Genomic DNA, 22,925 nt, shown 5'->3' with positions numbered 1-22,925 from the left:
GTAAACTTTCTGCTAATTTCGGCCAATGCAGCCTTAGATGATGAAGCCTGGACACACTTCATTTAATTACCTCTGAGTTGGAAGGGGGGCTTTCGTTCTCTTCTTCCAACTTCACCGCCTCCATTTGCTGAACCAATGCTTCCGTAGTTTCAGTCTCAACCTTGAGCCTAAGTCGCTGATGTTTTTTTTTCACACTTTTAGATATCATATTTTATACAGGCCAGAAAAGCAGGTTTTGACTCCTATTGTATATATTTCTAAGATGCAGTGGGCCGCCTCTGAGTGACACCGGTATGAGTGACTGCTGCAATTTTGTAGCTCGCGAGTGTTCATCCTTGGATCTCTTTTTGGACCTCCACTTTAGACCTTTGCCTTTTCGGGCCACTTGGTCTGTGACCATTGGCAAAATCAAAACAAGCAATATAAAACTCAACGTCCTTTTATAGTTTTTAAAATTCTGAACACAAATAAAAAATCTTGACAACATAAAATATGTTCCGTCTAAAGCACCACCACAATTTGGAGAATTCCACCGTGTTGAAAATCCTTTAATAACCCTTTTCAACTCTTTTTCAGAGCTTGGCATTTGAAAATAACAAATTAAATTACCTGACTAAAATTCAGTAAGAATCTAAGGTTGATGGAAGTCTACATCCTTTGAGGAAGTAGAGCCTTGGCATATCTCTCCTAAGGCCCTTTTTGAGTAGATATGCCAGCCTTTATTTGCATGCTCCACTGAATCTTCTTGGTCTCGCTTCTATCTCTGTTTGTTTTGTTGGATGTTATTTCCGTCCTAGTTTCAGCTGAGGACTTTTTTGTCTCTTTATTGTTTTGAGGAGTTTGTGCCTCTTCATCTGGCTTTTTCTTGTTGTTCGTCTTTTTTCTGTACATCCATGTTATCCGACGAGTGAAAAGGAAAAGACGGTCAACTGCGTCAGAGCCCCCGTAGCGCAGTAAGGCATTTATTGAAATGGGCCCTCGCCTGTCCATCCTTACAACTACATATTAGATAAACCCACTAGCTATTAATTATTCCAGATACGCTAGTTCCTTTGGCATTGTAGTTTTCTCTCTTAGCCTATATTTGCCAGGTATTTAGGTGAGATTTGACCGTAATGGGTCCCTATTACCAAGTGGCCACCGTAGAGTGGTTATAGCTGCACTTTTGCATAACCTCGCAGTTACGGCACAGTGCTCACGAAAAAAAAAACACTCACTTATTCCCTCTCACTTAATTAATAATTATTCCTGGACTGCTAATGCATATGGCCACGATACCTAAAAAAGACCACTGTCTGGTGGTCGATTTTTATAGTGGTTGTGTCCTTTTGATGTTGGCCACTCTGAACATTTTCAGTGTTGCTAACAGAAAATATATTAAATAACGTATAGTAAGTTAGTTATAGACAACCTCGTATGTCTCTTATCGCTGGTTTTTGAACAAAACTTTTTTAAATTTAATGGAAAATTTTTTAAGCAATCAGCAGGACTCGCTATGGGCTCATCCCTTTCACCTTTCTTAAGCGAAGTATTTATGAGCCATTTAAAAAATCAAATTATGGTTAGTAAGTTTTTTACATTTATAATTACATACAAAAGGTATGTCTGGAGAGGAAACGACGATGATTTGGCGGGATTTTTGAATTTCGTAAATTCTCTTCATAGTAACATAATTTTTACTTTGGAAAAAGAAGTTAATAAGACTTTACCATTTTTGGATTTACTTCTGACTAGGTACAACAATAGAATAAGTTTTGAAGTGTACAGAAAACCATCCGCTACCGATAATATTATCCAATTTAATTCCCTTTCTCCTGGCCAACACAAGTTTGCTGCTTTTAACTCCCTCTTCTATAGATTATTTAATTTACCTCTCTCCAATGTAGCCTTTAAAAAAGAGTACGATATATTACAATCCATTGCAATCAATAATAACTTCCTTCGATCAAGTTTCAAAAAACTATATTTTAAGTTAAAAGTACAAACTTTCGTACCACATTGTGCATCAGGAGGAAAGGGAACGTAATAATAAAAATTTTAGATGTTTAACTTACTTTGGAGGTATTTCCCAGGGAGTGGCGAAATTCTTTAAACCTTTTAACATCTCAATCGCTTTTAAAACTTCTAATTCCGTAAAAAGAAATCTGGTTAAACCATTGGATAAGCCAGATCCGCTTTCGAAATCAGGAGTTTATAGTTTGCATTGTGCCGATTGCCCTACGATTTATGTGGGACAGTCCGGGAGAAAAATTTCAACAAAGGTACAAGAACACCTAGGTCTGATGAACAAGTTTAAAGCCACCGATACTGTCGAGACCAAGTCAGCGTTTGCCAATGCTTTTTATTGTCAATAGGTCATAATTTTTCCTACCCCAATAATGTGGCAGTGGTTTATGACTGCCAGAAGGGCAAGAAGCTGGATCTTCTAGAGAAGCTAGAGATTACAAGAGCGAAGAAGAGTCCAGTTTTGACTTGCGTTAACGACGTGTTCAATTTTGAGCCGGGACTCATTTTTAATAACATCTTGTAGTCCCCTCCTTTGTTTTAAAGCTATCGCATGAACGGTGTGGCCTAGCGGTCAACGCAGCAAACGGTAACAGTCTTGCTGTAAGGTTGTAGGTTCAAATCTCGATAGTTCCTTTTTACTTTTTTATTATTTTCTTGTATTCAAGTTCTATGTTATTGTTTTTTTATATATTTGTAACGTCAGTTTTTTAAACTTATATTTTACCGTTCAGTGTGTGTGTGTGTGTATATTTGACCCAGTCGAGCGTGTTTTTAACCTTCTTGAGGTATACTTTTTCGTTTTACTTTAAGGTCTTTTTGTAATTTTCTTTGGTTTTGTTTACATAGTTTTTTAGGTCTGATGATGCTCTTAGGAGCGAAACACGTGTCACCACTCAAACAAATAAAAGAATTTTTTGAGACTTTGTGTTGTTCTCCTTTGATTTATTTGTATCAGGGTCTCTTTGAGAATATGGACGACCTTTTTCAATATTAAATAACGGTAATGAAGTTGACGACGCTGACGTGTGAGTATAGCGGATTGCCTAGGTTTTTGCGATTTGTAAACGGCGCTTAAGTATATCGTCTGCAATAGGCGATATAACGTCCTCTTTATTCAATACGTGGATAATGTAACGCCATCCTTATTGAAACGTATTTGGTTCTGTCTGTGTTTATGATGGAATAATATATAGAGTTGTTTATTTTTACTGTATAAACCCTTGCTAATTAAAAACCCTCATAAAATCATTTATATTTTGATTTTTATAGATGGTTGTACCTATTAATGTGGAAACACTGAAGATAGAAGGAGAGTAAAAGTCGTGATAATAAAAATAATAAGAAAATAAAAGTATTTTTAACTGATTTTGTTGAGTAAATACAAGCAAAAATTTAAATGAAGATCATCATTTTCATGGTATTAGGATTTATAAGATTCAAGTTTAAGTTTAGACTTATAATTTTCAAGATTATCAGAATAATAAAACAAATATTTTCTCTCATCTGAAGTTAATTGAAAGTTTGTCTCATTTTAGGTGGCGAATACTTTCTTTCATAAATTTTAGCGTAAAAAAAAAATCACAGTTTTAAGGCAACTCGCTTAAATTCTTAACTAAATTTAATTTTTGTGTATTTGTAAACATAACCTCTTCAAAACCTTAATTGTTTTGTTTCCCTACAATTGGCACAACTGAAATTTGTCAGAGTGACCAACATCGAAAGGACGCAATCATGCAAAATGGCGGCCCCCTAGTAGTCGTCATTCACTTTTCATTAAATTGGCAGTCCAGGTATGTTTATACGGACCTGATTTTCCTAATTACTACTTTTCTAACTCAGACACATTTTGATATGTAACTCAAAAACCACTAATTTCAACAACTTTAATACTTTTTCAGTAAATCAATTTTAAAAAATCTTGAACAATCGTAGAATATTCGATTTGAAGAAAATCATCCTCAAGTTATTACTTCATGCAAAATCTTGTAATTAAACTTTTCTAGCGAAAATAAAAATGGGCTTTATTCAAACTTTAATCTCCTGCAAACTAGTATTATAATTGGCCCTTATTCCGAGATATTCCGTCACATCGGTTTAAAAGGTCAACCCCGAAGGGATTAAATCCAATGCCTCTAAAGTCTAAACTTTATAAACGTGTGTTTTCTCTCGTACTCGATTAATACGGATCTCGGGTGGTTATTCAAGCCAGAATATGGGGGATAACTTTGACCCCAGTCAATCAGATAAACTGGCATGTTGGGATGTAGAAACTAAAGGGTTTCTTGTCGGATTAGAGAGCCTTAAATTGGTTTTATCCCTGAGCATACGTTAACTTTTTTTGGTGCTTTTTTTTGCGAATTAACGACGATCTTTTATACCGACAACATGCAAGTCATTAATCTCTCCCGTTTCCAAAACATGACACGAACAAGATTCGACGAATTCATCTTCCGAAAGACGAAACATAAAAATGTTCGCTTCCATTTTAAAACGCCCCCCGAAACTGTCAAAAGTTTATGATAAATAACCCTTTTTCTATGACGTCAGATGTCCAAATGTTTTATTTATGCAAGGGTATTTAAAGGCCTCTATTTTGGGTTACCGAGGGTGTATTAAGGGCTAATGATAGGGCGAGAAATGTCTGAGAAATGAGACTTCGCGCGTGTATGAACTTATATAACTAGAGCATTTTGGGCGAATTGCTACTCGGGGAGTTATGTTAAAAATAATAAAGGGTTCGGCAATAAGGGCAATAAAACCCCTTAATATTAAAGCAAATAATTTATTTTTCATTTAATTCGGAGGTTTTCGCTATGTTATTTCAGTTTTAAACAAAGATAAAATAAAGATTTGGAAGTTATTCTGCTCACTGCTTCTTAGTTCTGTTACGTATTCTTTTTTGCTAGATGTCGACCGTTAAGTATAAAAGACTTCTTTTAAAGTTAAAAGTCACAATGGAGTTTTTTTAAAAATAAAATATCAGCATAGAGTGAACATATTTAGATAGACGGTTAAGTAGAAAGTCGTGTTTAATAGCGCGTTGCTTGACTACTTCGGCATTATTTCAAATATGTCTGCTCAGGTTTCAGCCTCAGAAAAGTGTCAACTTAATGAAGTTAAATCTGATTTGATGCAAATATTAAAATCAGTTAATCCGGACCCTCATGAATGAACCAAACTGATGCTACAAGTATTAAAAATATTCATTTGCATTTTCTAATGCGGGGACATACCTTTTTGTAGCAGTTGAAAGAAAACTCAAAAACAAGTCTATGATTAAAGTTACCATGCAATACGTAGAGAAGTAGGCTTTGTTAAGGTATCATAAAAAGACTGGAAACTTTACAATGTTAAAGAACTTAAAAAAAAACCAAAAGTAAGATAAAATAGGTGAGTGTAAAAGAATATTTTTGACAAATACTATGGAAACCTATCCAAATTTGAACTAATATTGGAACTTCGAAACCAAATTTAATTAAAAGAGGAATAATTTCTTCAAATTTTCAATTGCCTGAAATGCCGAACTCTTCGTACTAATTTTGTAGAAAATTGGGAAGGTTTGGACTTGGTACAAGAATTTACTGGAATATACCCATGCTAATAACAATGGTGAACAGCTAGAGTCAGATACCGAATTGGCCCCGATGAAAGCTAACGAAGAATGACTGCCTTGATTGTGAACAAGCGATACATATTTAGTCTTGCCCTAATTTTTTTCTAAATAAACTTAATTTTGTTCTTTTCAGTATATTTGTTTTACTTGTTAAATTTCTACCAAAACTTAACAAGTCTCTAGACCTATTGCTACAAAACTAAACAGATTCAATCTTTTTGAGCAAAATTAAACAAGTTTTTTGTAAATATCGTTAAAAGAAAATGTTTATTTTTTACGAAATAGTATGTGACATATTAATTTGAAAAAAATAAAAACTCCAAGTATCGGTCTCAAAACATCCCATATATATAGTATGTCCCGAGGATTACATCTTTTGCTAATAAGCATCATTAGACCTTATAAACTAGATGACCTGCCTATGATGATGCTTTATTAGCGACATGTAACCCTCGGGACATATAAAGAGCTTTTCTTTAATGCCCCCCTCCCCCACCTCTCTTTATTTTTTGAGCGGATCAATTCAAAATATTGAAACTTGAAGGTAATGCAATTGATAAATGAATACTATGTTTTAAAGCAAAATTGACACATGAAAATTTCAAAATGTCTGCTGGGCGCCATCTTGAAAATAAAATTAAATGGAAAGGTGGCACATCATTTTGAAGCTCCAGGCGAGTACTTTCTAACCCTAGAATATAAATTCAACATCTTTACCTACTACAAAATGGTGGTACATTTCATAATTACCTGAATACCAAAACACTGACATGCATGTCTCTACAAATAATTGTTATTCTCTGCCGTATCCACAGCGACAGCGATAATTTCCATAAAAGTTTGTTTTGGTTTTTTTTTTGTTGACAGTGACAAAAATATCAGTATGGAAACAAATATCATTGTGCAGTTAAAATATTCTCATTTAGTTTTAATGGTAGTAGTTTAAAATGGTCAATTCTTGTTCATTGGAAGAAAAAATCGAAGCGATTTTTATTTACAGTGCGACGCGTAACTTTCACGAAACCGAGAGGATTTTCAACGATTGTTTCCCGAATCGTCCTATTCGTAGAAATATTTACGGAAACTCGTATCTAAATTTACAACTACTGGTAGTGTAAACAACAAAAAGCCTCCAAGACGTGCGTCCATTTCGGAAGAAAAGCAAGTTCAAATAATTGGTGACATGACAGTTAATCCCCAACAATCCACTTCCTCCATCGCGAATGAACATGAGGTTTGTCCTTCTACTGTATGGAGACTTTTGAAAAGGAATAAGTATCATCCATACAAAATCCAAATGTTACACAGTTGAAGATGACCCTGATCGAAGAACAGAAGAGACAAGTTCGGAACTATTTATATAACAATTTCCCCGGTCGTTGGCTTGGCCGTCGAGAACCTGTGGAATGGCCAGCTCGCTCGCTAGATTTGACGCCACTAGACTTTTTTTATGGGGCTATTTGAAGCAAAAGGTGTAAGAAACTGAACCTGCTTCAGTAATGGATTTAAGACAGACAATAACGAATATTTGTAGAAATATGTTAGTGTATTTGACAATGTTTGGTGTTAAATTTCGGACCAATTGTTCTTGTGTTAACAAGTTCAAGGCAACCATTTCCAGCATCTTCTCAATTAAACTCAGTGTATTTATTCGATATATCAAGTTAAATGTTAATGTATTCAGGTAATTATTAAATGTATTTTACTGTGATTTAAATGTATCTTTACTTACCATTTTGTAGTAGGTAAAGATATTGAATTTATATTCTAGGGTTATAAAGTACTCGTCAGGAGCTTCAAAATGATGTGCCACACGACCACCCTTTCCATTTTTTTTCCAAGATGGCGCTGAATTAAATTTGTTTTAATATCGATATAACCCTCATGCAAATTATTCAGTTCCTGTAAAATTTAGCGCAAGAAATTTTTTTTTGTGGGAAGAATTTCAAAATTCCAAATATGTTTTTGCGTTCACCTAAATAAAGAATGTGAGGATTTATTCGTGTTTTTAACTATATTTTCCGAAGAGTCCGAAGCCTTTTAATGAGTTATCTCGATAACTTTTTACTAATAAAACAAAATTATATTTTGTAGAGTTATAGAGTTATATTCTGGGGTTTTGTTAATAAGGTGAAGGTAAAAAAAGGTCTTATTTCTCCAGAAAATTTCAAATTTTTATTTTGTCACGATATTATGTTTTTGAGGATGGGGCAAATGGATTGGGTCCTAATAAGCAAGCTCACTTATTATTATAAAAGAACTAAGGTATTTCCATTAGTTAAAACGAAAATAGTCAAATATACTATGCTAAAGGACGACAACACTTTTAAGAGGTTTCTTTAAAAAACATACACTGGACGACACAGTTAAAACGTAATGAAAAAAACCATGATAAGTATCATATTCTTTTAAAAGGAACAAGTGGAGGTACCTAGTTAAAACTTATAAAACGATCTCTATAACAATAATTAACAGTTAAATTCGATTTGCGTACTAAAAAACACCAGGTAGCGGTACTAGAGTGTTCAAATTACACTCGAGTACTAATATTGTAGATTGTTGTTACAGTAAATAAAGAGCAGATAGCTCTAGTAGTTAGAAAGATAGAAAAAATGGACAAATTTGGGACAATATTAAGTTTGACAAATTTTAAGCAAGCAAATTTTAACATAAGGCAAAAATTAGGGAGGGGTGGGGCTTAAAGAACATTAGACAATTACTAGTTTATTAATATTTTAATCAGATTATTTTCAGGGAAATCAGTCTGGATGTTAAGTGATTTTTGAATTTGCGTCCCTCCAATCTCTAAATTTTTATTATTAAGAGGTCTCGCTGAAAAAAATTGGCTGCTTTGTTGAATTAAAATTATTAGGTTATTTAGGTTGTCAAAAAACATGGTCTTCGTGTATGTTTGAATGGTGTCCGGTTTCCATAATGTGTTTTGCTAGTAACGACAGGATTATTTTGCTTAATGCACCTATCATGTTCACTAAACCTGATTTTAAAGCTACGCTTTGTTCGACTACACAAAAACAACCACACTCACCATGATGTTTATAAATGCCTTTACAGTTTAAAATATCTGTTCGATCCTTATTATTCACCAAAAGCCCACCTAAGGTATTTTTAGTTCGAAGAGCAATATCGACATTAACAGAGGCAAAAATCCTCTGTATTTTATATGAAACAGCCCCGATATATGTTAGTGCGTTTATTGTCTAAAACGATTTGACTATTAGGAATATAGGTATTTCTGGATCCATTACGCAACAGAATTTTGTTTTTAATTTTATTTAATAATTTAGGATTGAAGTTATGTGTAACGGCTATTTGTCTATATATATATTATAATATATATATATATATATATATATATATATATATATATATATATATATATATATATATAATATTAGACAACTCCCTCTCTCTACATTCAGCCAACATCGGAATTTCTAAAGCTCTATTCATGAAGCTATTTAAGACGGTGACAGTACTATAACTGTTACCCTATGTGAAAAGGGGTGGAATGACTCAATATGGACAATTGTACCAGTGTGGCTAGGTTTTCTATAAATCTCAAAAACGTGCCTTTTGTAAGGTTATTAATTTATTACTCTCTGTTTCTAGGGTAAATTTTATTTTAGGATGGAGGTTATTAATAAAATACACGAAATTATTTAAAGATTGATCGCTACCATTCCACAGTAAAATACAATAATCATCTACGTATCTGTAACAATATAAAAAATTTGAATTATAAGGGTTGTTATTTAGAATGTTATTAGATTCAAAGTAGTCCATAAAAGTGTCAGCTAATGTCATCTTCCTGAATGTATGTTTCATGGTTAAAATATAAAAAAAATGTTTAAGGCATACTTCTAACAGAGGCCGTATTTTTGAATCCATTTGTATTTGATTCGCATACGAAATTAAAGGTTTTCGCACGAAAAATCGATATTTGTATTTTCGACCGCATCGTATACGAACTTTTTCACATGCGAATGTGTCTCGTATGGGTATCTACCATTTGAATATCAATGTTCGTGTGCGATTCTCTATTTGATTCTGCCACTTCTCTTGTTTTGATTTTAAATTAGCATTGTTTTTTTTTAAATTTAAGTATATTCGGGTGTGTTAGTGTTTTTTTTTGTTTATTGAAAAAAAAACAACTATAATCAAATGGCAAGATTAAATAATCTTGTGCAAAGAAACCTCGTCGATGTTTTTCGTTTTAACTAATGTAACCTTAGTTCTTTTATAATAATAAGTGAGCTTGCTTATTAGGACCTAATCCATTTACCCCAACTCTCCCTTTCCCCTTTTTTTGATTTTTAGTCCTCGACCTGATATTGCGATAAGCTTTGTAATCGCGAAATCTGTCATCACAAAAAATGAGGATTTTCTGGAGTAATAAGAACGTTTTTTACCTTCACCTTATTAAAACAAAATGACCATTTATTTTGTGGAGAAAGGACTTTTTTTAAGAAAACATTCTCCTTATTATAACTACAGGGTGATTCAAAATTGAGTGCAAAAATTTTAAGGGCGTATTTACCAGCCAAAAATTGGAACTTTCAAAATCATTTCAGCCGATTTAAATAAAATTTGGTAGGCTTATTTGTCGTCATAAAGGCCCCCTTTGGTGGGAATAAAATAAATTTATTAATTTCAGTGGCGTTTCAGGGGGCTACCTACTTAATACTTATATGTAAAATTATGGTACGCCACCGCTTTTTTGACAATTAAATTTTTTTTTAGATTAAGCGGTCAATAATGTAACTTTCTTGCCTCTTGAGTTTTACTCGTATCTAGCTTTGTTTCCAGGAAAAAAATCAAAATCCCTATTAAAACAAATAATAAATTCGCATCGATTATTGAGATGCATTTAATTTCTTTTCAAAATTTAACTTAGCCTAAGTAACAGATACATACAAAAGCAGATTTTCATAGCAGAAAAAAATAAACTTTTACACTCTATATCAAGAAAACGAAACAAGTTATTACATACGTTTTTATGAAAAAAACATCTCAGTTTTGGCTGGTAAATACGCCCTTAAAATCTTTGCACCCAATTTTGAATCACCGTATATAATATTTGAAATTCCCTATTTATTTTACTGTTTTTCTCACACAGGCCATCTACGATATGCTCGGAGCATGTTCGTCAAACCGACCGGCCGACTCTGCGGAAGAAAGGGCAAAAAACATCTTCGCCAAAATGGACGAAAACAACGACGGACAACTGACCCAAGATGAATTCCTTAAGGGATGCCTGCAGGACGAGGAGCTGTCGAAAATGTTGGCCCCTTAAGGCGTTAAAACTGTCTCAGTAAAGTTGCTTTCGAAACGTTTTTGTTGGGTCGCTTTAAGTAGATTTTTTCTGTGTAAGAATCGCTTCGTATGAATACATAAAATCGACTAGAAGCCTTCCCAGCGCTAACATAGATAAGGTGGCCTCCGTAAGGTTATAATAATGATCCTAAAACCAAATAACAGGTCCATTTCTGGTTGAAAACCTGGCACAATCGTTCGAGAATTAAAAGACTTTTTTTATTCTATTTAAGTAATACAGTCATACATTAAAAAAAAAAAGATATATTTATCAGATGTGTGTGTCATTGTCGTATTAATAGAAGAAGTAAGGAGTTCAATTTTAAATCTAAAAATTTATATACGGGATGTTTTAGCATAAATAAGGGGGCATAATATACGGGATGAAGTCATCCTCCGGCCATATCTTAGTATTTTTTCATGATAGATTTTTTGGGAACAAAATTATAATAAAACGAAGCAAACGAAAATGTTGGATAATCCCATAGTTAATACTCCAACACGTAAGGTATTTAAAATATATACATGGTGTTTCTTAAAGACGTCTTAAAATTTAAGGAGGGATTCCTGCACCCATTTTAAGCAAAAAAGTTCCTATGAACATATGTCCTAAACGTCTTAACTTTTGAGATACAGGGTGTTAAAATTTTCAAAAAAATCAGTTTTTTAATAATAACTTAAACAATATTATAGACATTTTTATGAAATTCAGTACATGTATTCTATGCATCAAGACGCATTTTTTGATGTGCAAAAAAATATTACGCCACTGCTTTTTCTCAAAATAAAAATTATTTTTAAAATCCTCAATTACTTTTTTTTTCGTTCGACGATTTCGTTTTTATTTTTTTGAGCGAAAACCATGCGTCGGACTAAAAAAACCGAAAGATCAAATTTGCTAAAAAGTGATTGAGGATTTAATAAATAATTTTTATTTTTTAAGAAAAAGCAGTCGCGTAGTATTTTTCCACTAAAAATATTCAATAGAAGACCTGGAGGCACGCCACTGGTAGAGAAAATATATCTTTTTGCACAACAAAAAATGCGTCTTGATGCATGGAATACATGTACCAAATTTCATAAAAATGTCTACAATATTGTTTAAGTTATTATTAAAAAGCTGATTTTTTTTGAAAACTTTAACACCCTGTATCTCAACAGTTAAGACGTTTAGGACATATGTTCGTAGGAACCTTTTTTCTTAAAATGGGTCCAGGAATCATCCCCTTAAATATTAGCACGTCTTTAAGGAACACCTTGTATATCTTTACTAGAGTATGATCACAAATTACAAAAAATGTGCAAAAATGTCCGAATACAATTACATGAATAAACACAATTTGGACAACTTGAACGGTAAACTGGTAGAATGTAAAAATGCTTCGTTAAAAAATCGATTAGGAGATATTCCAAAACAATCGAAATTTTGGAAAACTGTGATTTGCTAATTCAGTTAGTTGGTAAAAGGCAAAAATTCGGATATTAAATATAATACTACCTTCAGATAGAGGAGTAAAGTGCAATTTTTTGAGGAATAAGAACAAATAAAAATAGTTTTCTAAAACTATATTTTTTTAATATGAGAGGAACAATCTCCCTATCAATTTCGTTGAAATTTGGCTAATGTTGTTTGTTGTGAGAACAGGCTAATTTAGGATAAATTAATTTAAAATAATGACGGCAGTGGCGTCTCGGTAGGCAGCCTACCGAATTTTTGACCAAAAAATGTGGTTTACTGACTTATATACAACTTTCATTTTTTTAAATTACTAAATCGACTAAAAATGCAACGTTTTTGCATGTTGCATGTCCCTAATTCTCTTATATTATTCGAGCGTTATTTCCAGACATTCTACACGGCTATTTTTGGAAAAAAAATATTTTTTGGACGCTCTGGGATACAATGGTACTAATATGTGGCCGAAAGACGACCTGGAGGCATTTACAGTTTATTATGCAAGTATTTTAAATGAAACAAAATAACCGTATTAAAATAACAAAAAAAAAAACAATTTACAATCATCCCGTTATGTTTTTGCTAATAAATAACTAATAAATCTTTTATAAAAAAAAAAATGTGTAAAATTTTGTTGGAAATCGATGAAACTGTCATCAAAAAATTTTTGGATAACCTATTAGGAGAGTGCATTTAGACAAAAAAATAATGTAAGAAAATCTTCTACAAGCTGAAATTATCTGGGGATAATTCTTAAAAAATCCAGTTAGAGATTTTCTAAAACCATGTAAGGAAAGTTACCAGAAATATTGTGTGTTTTACATTTTTCCTTTTGCCTAATTGCACTGCCTTATATACTATAATATTAATTATATATGTTATAACTCATATATCATATATCATAAACTATATGAGTATGCTGATTTTAGCTTAAATCGCCAAGTTCTCTTCATTTATGAAGACGCATACTTTTTGTTAAATGTTTAAAAATGTCGTTTATAATAATATTAGTCGTAAAAATATATTCCTATAATATAATGTATCATCCTCCTAATTCAGTCATTTTGCGAATTAAACTGAATAGCGCACAACCGCAAAGCGAATTACCGCTTATTTAATCCGCAATTTACTGTAATTTTGTCAGTAAAAAAAAAGCATTTACTTAGAAGTAATTTAGCACAATTATCGATTTAAGAACTAGGGGTTTGAACGGAGAAGTCGTTAAGAGAGATATTTGGAACAGCTGCGGGTTTTATATAAATGAGCAAAGATTCATATCGTTTAATCGAATTTATATTAAAAATAATCACATTTATATTGCCAACATAATAAAATAATGTTGTTGTAGATGGATGGGGCCAATATAAAATATCGTTCAATGTAAACGCTTAAAAACTCTTGCGTTTATGCAATAATATCAATCAACATTTTGTCCAGTAATTCGAATATTTCTCCTAAGGGTTTCTTAACCAATATATTCTGAATACCACTTTGGACCAGAGTATAGTCTGTCTAAAAATTCTCTGTCTACTCTTTACCACTTAAGACATCACAATTTTTTTATATACTTGCCTATTTAGGATCCAAACTAGAAACTTGTGGAACTTTTATCCCTGTTGGAGTTAAATTTAATTTAGTCAATGTTATATTTTAAACAAACTTTGTTTGCTGAGAAAATTATGTTTATTTTTTTGTTGATCTATTAAAATCTTGATTTATTGGAGTTTTTGGGACTGCTCCTGAAGAGTTTAAAGAATGTTGACTTTTTTGCCATTCTTGCATTATTCTTAGATGATTCTTCTTTTAGATTTGTCTTAAAGCCTAATTTTAATATCGTGGATATCCTAAGGTCATATAACTATAACCATTTGATTTACCATTTATAAAAAAAGGACCATTTTTGACTAACACCCTGTATGGTTTAGGCTCATGAAAAAATTAAAATTATTTTGTAAAAGTTAATTTCATTTTAGATTTCTCATAAAGTAGGCAATCTTAATTTATTCTTAAATAAATATATAGCGGGGTTTAGCTAGGAATATTTAAAGGTATAAATGTAGTCCAGGCAGTAGGGCTTTTTACCTTGCAAAAGGTGGGGTAGAAGTTATTTTGGGATATGTTAGTTACGGGTAGACTGTGACCAAAAATACAAAATTTCGACCTTGGGGGAAGACCGCGAAGAAGTTCTTTAAAAAAATACTTCAAACAACCATTTTTTAGTTTTAAAAAATAGGTTTTTAGCTATTTCAGTAATTTTGTTACCCTTGTTAAAAGAGGTGATATTTTTTCGCTATCGTTAATAGTAAAATGTCATATTTAATTACATATCTCTCACGAAATTGAAACAATACTCAGTTTGCAATGTAAACTGAAAGCTTATTTCTACATCACCATGAGGTAAAGCTAATCGGCGCGTTTTTTTTTACCGTGGTGTAGGCCTACTTCACATATTTCACTTTTCATTTACGTTTCAGTTTCTCTTTTAGATGGTCATGGTTAATTTATGTCTTCATCCTGAATTTCGTCATCTAAGTCATTACCAGTTCTTTGGATAATTGGATCCTCAATTGATAATAGTTCCTCATCCTCGTCCTCGCTGTCGATGAGAACCTCTGTGGCATTGTCGCATGTCTGACCATTACAGAATCTACACATTATAGAGCAATTCAGTCCAGCTTTTTTGCAGCTACATGCTCCTCCGCACCCTTTTTTACAATGACATGAAATAATTTTTAATAATATTTCTGGAGCTGATTCCTCTGTCATAGTTACGAAAGAAAAACCATTTGCACCAGGTTTCCATCCCCAGTCTGCCTTTTTTTGGATTCCATACCACTGTTGAACTTAATGGTATGTTCTAAATGAATGATACCGTGCGGCGTTCCTAGTTGGTGGGAGAGAGACAAGATTAAATCGATAATTTGGATTTTTGAAGAGTGTCTACTCATAAATAATATATTTCTATATAATTCCTACCCCACCTTTTGCATGCCAAAGACCTTTTTTTGTACCCACTTACTGGTCTAATGGGTAACAGATACAAATTTGTATATTTCTTTTTGCCGGTCCTATATTTTCTATAAAAATTATTTTTTTTATATATAGTTTCTTGTTTAAAAATGCTGTAATAATATTTTTTATATATTTTCATTTCCAACGATATACCAAAAGTTAAACTTTCGATTTAAAAATGGTATTTAACAGAATTACAGTTACTTTCGGTTAATCCAAACGTGCGCGAAAAAAATAAAATGAAAAGTTGAACAGTTACTATAACGATAACTGAATTAAACTGTGAGTTTAGGGCAAGGTAAATGATTAATTTGTCATTATCCTTGAGAAATTTAAACACTTGAATCTATTAAGCCAGCAAAACCTCGATAATACCTACAATTTCCAAAGTCGTTAGTTTTGAATTATCAACTATATATAATATCTCTTAGTGAGCAATAAAAGAAAAATATAATAACTTTTTAGCACCAAAATCTCCAGAACATTAATTTGAATAACTTGTGCATTATTTAGATTAAAAAAACTGTTTCTAGTAAACCTTTGGTAAAGTTTCCTTCCAATCGCAAATTTCTTCGCATATTTCTGACAAAACCAGCATAAAACGAGTTTTGTCTCATGGCCAGAAAACCATTTCTTGGTTTAGACAAAAAATAAATTGTCCAAACATTTCTTACGCATGTCCAATCGATTTTTCTCTCCACGAAACAGTCTATTGCGTAAATTTCCTTTGATGTTCTGAAAAGCCGACAAGTATTGTATTATCACAGCTGTAACCCTCTTATTATTTATAGTCCCATCACAGGAAAGATAGCAGACATAAACAACTGGCATCGCTTTAAATTCAATATCAACATTAAGAATACGAAGAAATTGATAACTATTAAAGACCACAATATCTCGATTCCTTTGCAAATCCACGACGTCACAAGTCCTAGAAATGGTAAATCATGTTAAATATTTGGGGTTCTAAATAATTGAAACAGATACAGCCTGAGACTAATGCAGTGTTATGTCTAGTCAATCCTGTTCTAAGATTACTTGGACAAAGAAAATTACCAACGATGAAGTACTTTAGAGCAGAAAGAGTGAGCGAAAGCTACTATATACGATGAAAGTGAGAAGAAAATAGCATATTTAGGCCACCCACTCAGGCACGACTTTTCCTAACTAATAGTCGAGAGAAAGTTGGAAGGAAAAAAAGGGTTTGAGAAGAAACCGACTGTCCTGGATGTGAAACATCAGACCACGCATTTACCAATGCGATCGCCAACCTGTATTAAAGACGGAAAGAAGAAGAAGGTACACAATAACATTTCTTAGCTGTAAGTATTCGAAACTTACCGCTGAGAGCAATCTGCTTGTTTATAAATTTATTTATGTTTGAATTTAGTTGTGAATTGATTACAACTCATTTGTCAATAAGCCACGAAAGCTCAATACTGCCACGAAAGCTGGTATGGAATTATGAAAGCCGGTATGCCTTCTTCGGAACTGAAAATCTTCTTAAGCTTTCTTTAAGTGAAATTGATAGCGATGAACTATTACTCATCAAAATAAAAAGCCCTACAAGAAAGTCTCATTTCAAACGGAACTTTCGCATCCAAGTAGTTAGCGATTTTGGCAATGGGCCACATAATTTGAAAATTCAGTTTCAGTGTCAGTTTGTAAAATAATCGCAAATAATTTCTTTATTGGATTCATTAAGGTGCAACAGGAATTCATAGGCAATCTGACTCAATGCTTCCTTTGCGCCGATTCAATTATTCAAAGAAAGTAGAAGAAACATTCATCATCCTCTTTTTAACTTGAGACCTAGGTTTGTCATTGCAATTTAATACATGGAACTTTACACCCAAAACCTAGAGTTAACTAGACGTGTATATTAATATAAAAAAATTAACTTATTACCTATAAATACTAATTTTTAATTTTCTCAGAAAATAAAGTTATACTTATTCCTGTTTTTGTTCCTTGATATAAATAAATGTCTTTATACAATAACTCTTCTTATGTAGCAAACGGTAGGTCTCCTAGGCGATACTAAAGCACACATTAAGAGTCCTATTTACCATTTTCACGTCACGTAACGTTGAGCAAGTGCAAGAAGTAACGTTTTTTTTTGTAATCGATGCTTAACATGCTAAAATTATCAGCACGAAAGACCCAGTAAGACCTTAATGTGGAACAGTGTTGTTTGCAGTCTATTAGTTTATATAATCGTGTTTTTTTTGTTCATTTGGGCTCCTGGAGAACGAAATTCGAGGTACCACAATAATTTAAATTCTATTTTCGATTTAAAGAGCAAAAACAGTGCTGCATTCATATAATTTTATTTTTTATATAAATTAAAATTTAGCAAAATTTTTAATTTAGGATAATATATTACGCTGGCAAAAATGTTTTTATAGATAAGCTTTTCTGGTGATTTGTAAATAATTAGTTGACAAATTTTAGTTTAGTTTATATAATAATTATTGTTACATGTAGAGAAGACGGTAACTGGGATGTGATACGTAGCATCATACATGTTTGTCTTATAATCTTTAAATTAAGGTACATATACAGGATGTCTTGAAAAATACAAGACCGGCAAAAATAATAAAAAAGTTACCAATGTAGTGCTTCTCTTAATCCTTTTACGTATTGCAAAATCTTTATTGGTTTCCTCATCAAAGAAGACGTTAAATGTAGTTTGAAAGTTTTATAATTTTTGAATATTTTTTTTTTTAATACGGTCCTGTTTTAACTGTTTCGTCTTGTTTTTTCTTCTCTTTAAAATAATGCATTAGATGCATTTGTGTTCTGACTATTCGAAGTAAAAATTTCTATCATTAAGAATTTTTTTATGGAGGCAGAATTGCCTTTTTTTTAATTTCATAAACAGTACTATTTTGTACTCAATATTTAATATTTTTAAATAATAACTATGAAAACTTATACCAATAATATAAATATTTTTTTATAATACTTACAATAAATTATGACAGTAAACAAAATAATAATTATATAACAGATATTTGCAAATAAGTCTTTTAATAATAATAATAATAATAATAATAATAATAATAAATTGGTTTATTCGACAGTAATAACGCATAACACAAAAATTATTTTTAATTAGCTACAAAGGAATACTTAAATATAGTTATTACCACAAAAAGGGGTGTATGGTAGTTTTCAACTGATAATAAATATACTCCCTATGGCTATAATGTATATCTATAAAATACAAGGCAATAAATGAAATAAAATTCTTATCCGTCACTATAGCACGTTAATGCATTTGTATTTGCGTACATTTTGCATACATATGCAACTTTTGGTTTAGAAGAAAAAAAAAACAATCCGCTATGAACCACAACTGAGACGGGATGAAAGCAACCTTCTATAAAAAATGATTAACTCTCTTGTAAATTGTCCTTGGCACTTTTAGTTGAGATTTGGTTTATGAGTTTATTAGCAAGTTTTTTTATAATGCTATTTCAATGATGCCGGTTTTTAACTTTTTAAATCAGAGACTATATTATTGTATAGCATGTAAATATGCTAGGAGGGCGGAGATAGCAAACTCTTAAATCTCAGATTTAAGGTATAAACGTCTGATCCAAATTTAATTTCTTGGTAAAGATATGAAGGGCTTTTGTTAAAAATTAAAGCATGAAACAAAACCATTAAGTGAAGTTTTAATTTGTAAATAACTGGGTCGAATTTTCTTATACCATATACAAACCTCAAACAGGGACCATAAGTCGCATCACAATAATTAAAGTGGCTCAATATTATTCTTTAATTGTATTTCTAAGATCACTAAATTTTGACGTTTTTTACAAACTCCTTAATTTTGAAACGAATAAAAATTTTGCGACACTAAGTAAAAGTAAAATTGGTAACTCTTTCTAATTTAACAGCTAATAGCTAAAATAAGACACCCTGTATAGGATGCGCCAAAATATACTCAAGTAAAGTTTTTAATAAATGATTTTTAGATTTATGCTTCTATGGGGTGATTTATTAAAAAAACGAGTACTTAAGAATTACAACAAGCTATTGAAAAAATACATCAGATAATAATAAAACGAAAAAATATTCCATGATAAAGTACGAAAATTATATCAATTTTCAGGATTTTCTAAACCTACTTATACATTTTTTTTTAATTGTTATTAACTCCTAGCAGATTACACTATCGTCTTTATCATAATAGGAATCAGCATTATTGATGAATCGCTAGTAACGCGCCCTCTCATAGTATTGGCGCGCAACATCTTCAGTCAGTTGTGCCGTTAATGTTTAATACACATATTGCTGCTTTTTATTTTGTTATATAATAAATGTATGTGCAGCATCCGTTCGGTTCTTATCCCCGTAGGGGAGAAGGTGGCACTTTTGAACATATTTACTAAAATTTTTAAAAGTGAGGAACAGCTTTTCCAGATGTAGAATATTTTTACTTTAAGCTCGGACTGAAAAAAACTATTGAAATTTTAGTGTGTTTTGTTTGACACGCAAATAAACAATAAATGTCATACTGTTCAAATGTACCCCAGCTGTGGGGTATATTTGAACAGGCAAAGGGGCACAAATAAGCAGTACATATATATTGGAAGTTTTATGGATTTTTATTACAAAAAATCTATCGTAAATTAAATTTATTATATTATTTTATATTTAAATTAATAACTAAATAATTAGCAGCAATTTATGTGTCAAAGACAGCATTATGTGTTATTAATGACTGAAGAAGCTTGTCAAGCAGCCAATCAAGATATTTTAATAGCGTATACTATTTTAATATATTGTGTGTCTTTATTAGTATGAAAACCATTTTAAGACAAAAAATATATATATTTTTGGCCATATATTATTCAGTTATTTTTGGTTGGTTATACTCTAAAGTACAATTTTTAGGAATCGCCATAGATACTTTAGGGTAAGTCCGGGATAGTTGGCTCACTTTTTTAAAAAATGACATAAAATGAAAACCCAAAAGTTAATCAAACCAAAGAATAGAGGTTAAACATAAGCATTTATTCCAGTTAACGTCAAAAGTAACATTTAAAGAAAACCAAAAAAACGAACTCTATAGTTTTAAAAAAATAAGCTGAATGGGCCAACTCTCCCAGGTGCTATGGGTTAGTTAGCTCACCCAACTGGGTGAGACGGCCCATTAAAAAAACTTAATTTAACATTGCTTTTTAGATAAAAATTTTTCCATATAGGTCACAGAGATTCAAACATTTAGAGCAGCTTTCATGGAACCACCTTGTGCAGTGAATACATTGAATCCAGTCATCAGTTTTAATTGTGAGTATGTATATCTCGCCACATCCAAGGCATTCTGTAGAATCGTCTTCTTTTGAGCAATCCTCAAATTCGGAAACATAGTCGTCTGATGTGTCAGTATCTGTGGATGAGTCGTCTTTATTTAATTTAAGTTTTTTCGCTCTTGGTTTTTGGGTGGTTAAGTTTAATTTATTTTTCCCTTTTATGTTTTTAGTTTGTTCCTTTACACATGAACCATTTGACCCATCATCATTATTTTTTTTTTGCTTGTTTATAATCGTCGTATTTTTTTTAATTTCTTTTTTCTTTTCTTTGTCCTTCTTACGCGCGTTAGCCAATTTTTGTTTTTGAATATTTTCCGGAGATGTTAGGATGCAAGCTACCTGTTTTGCTCTTTTTCGTTCATTTTCAATATTAGCTGATGTGCTTGACACAAGCGAAAATTTGTTTAACAATGTTCCGGGTGTGTCCTGATTTTGATCTTCATCACGTTCCGATGGTATGTTATTCAAGCCTGACGTTGACGTGGATGGTATTGCTTGTTCTTGTTTTGGAATTTGATTTTCATCATTATTAGCCCTATTTGCATCATTATTAACTGTTGCCGTATTATCTAAAAATGTTTCTTTTTATAAATAAATAAAAATAAGTTTGTTAGAGGGACCACCGTCTATAGATTACAACAAGTCAGACCACTTCCTATACCGCCCGTGTTAAAGCAAAATTGACCTTGAATCCCGCGGTTTGCTGCGTACGAGCGTTTACCAGGGTTTATCGTAAATATCGATGAAAGCAAATTCTGAGGCACGCCACCGAACATAAACTAGAATAGAAGGATCACTCTAAGCGCCGCCCAAAATGTTGCCTTTCTCACTCGCTTTCTGATGCTACTCTTTTTTGCTGCCCGGTGGCGACTGCGTTATACAGGGGCGTCTTCAATATTAGAACTATAATAGCGTTGTGCGGAAGTTTTGTACTTTAAAAATGCCGGCGATATGTTGCGTAGATGGCTGCAGGAGTAAAAGATGATATACATTTTTTTTTAATAAAAATTGATTAGTTTACAGAAAAAAATACACGCTTTTCTTCAGTATTTCTGAAATATCTCGGAAAATTGAGATCCTACAAAAAAATCTAATAAACAAAAGTTGGTTTAAAAACAAAAGATTGGCTTTTGTTTGATTTATCTAGGTGCTATAGGCGCTAAGATACAACTGTGTGAACATAACCCCTTTTTTTAGATAACAAAATATAATGACGTAAAATAATAACGTGAAATAATTAAAAAAAACGTTTTTTAGACAAATATCTAGCACATTTTTTCAAGTATGTACTATCGAAAACTTTAAAAATAAACTTGATTGTAAGTCATTAGCATAAAAATTAAAAAAGTTAGGAATAAAATAAAAATAATTGCACTTTTAAAAAAAATTATCATAAAAAATTATGTATTTATTTCAAAAATTAAAGCGTAGCCTTCTACAATGGACTATATATAGGTACCAATAATATGTTCAAAAAGTGTCAGCGATTTAGAGTACATATTTTTTTTAAATCGTGATTTTAATCTAAAAAAATGTAAAATTTTTGGTAATATTCTGTTATTAGTGGTGGTTTTTAATAGTGAAAGCTATCCGATTTATTATTAGTTGCATTGCAATCATTTGAATGATATAAATTTTAGCCACTTATACTGCATTTTTTTCGTCATTAAGGGTGGTTTTTAAGGGTTTAAGTTTCAAAATATTGATGTGTACTATAATCCCCAATGTAAAACTATATTCATTTTGCATATTTATATGAATTCTAGGTTGTAAAACACCTATTTTCGTTTTATTTGAATTTTAGTGGTTTGTTCTTTCATCCCCTATTTAAAAAGCAAATAATTAGGCATTTAATAAGTTTTTTTTATTTAACTGCCTTTTTATATTTCACTGTTACCGAGTTCCATATGCTGAGTGTTGTTATCACATTATTATGTAAATTTTATTAAATATTTAAAAAATGGGTTTATATTAACGAAGTTATTATTAATTAAGTGTATGTAATATTAGGTAGGTAGTTTCTTGGTCAGTTAAGAAAAGAGCATGAAAGGAACGTAAAGCTAAGATTTAATTGTGTACATTCTAATAAACTTAATTTTAAAGCTATGTACCAAGTGTTTTCCTTACAGTTATTTGTTCAAAAGAGATACTTAATAATATTCTTTCAATTTCATTT

General features: G+C 31.7%; 2 protein-coding genes across 5 annotated transcripts in view; both read left to right on the top strand.

Moving 5' to 3' along the window:
* The window catches only part of LOC126740004 (neuronal calcium sensor 2), a 164,480-nt gene extending 142,267 nt beyond the window's left edge, over window positions 1-22,213 (top strand). For both annotated transcript variants that reach the window (XM_050445857.1, XM_050445856.1), the window contains one exon: window positions 10,758-22,213. In XM_050445857.1, coding sequence (XP_050301814.1) covers window positions 10,758-10,934 — 177 coding nt within the window. In that variant the 3' untranslated portion in view covers window positions 10,935-22,213. The remainder of the gene's footprint in view (window positions 1-10,757) is intronic.
* LOC126740003 (neurocalcin homolog) overlaps window positions 1-22,925 on the top strand; it is a 185,589-nt gene that overhangs the window by 142,558 nt on the left and 20,106 nt on the right. The window lies entirely within an intron of this gene.

This window comes from Anthonomus grandis, chromosome 8 (genome assembly GCF_022605725.1).
Source record: "Anthonomus grandis grandis chromosome 8, icAntGran1.3, whole genome shotgun sequence".
NCBI classification, from domain to species: Eukaryota; Metazoa; Arthropoda; class Insecta; order Coleoptera; family Curculionidae; genus Anthonomus; species Anthonomus grandis.
The sequence above is the reverse complement of the archived record's forward strand: the minus strand, read 5'-3'. Positions and strand labels throughout refer to the sequence as shown.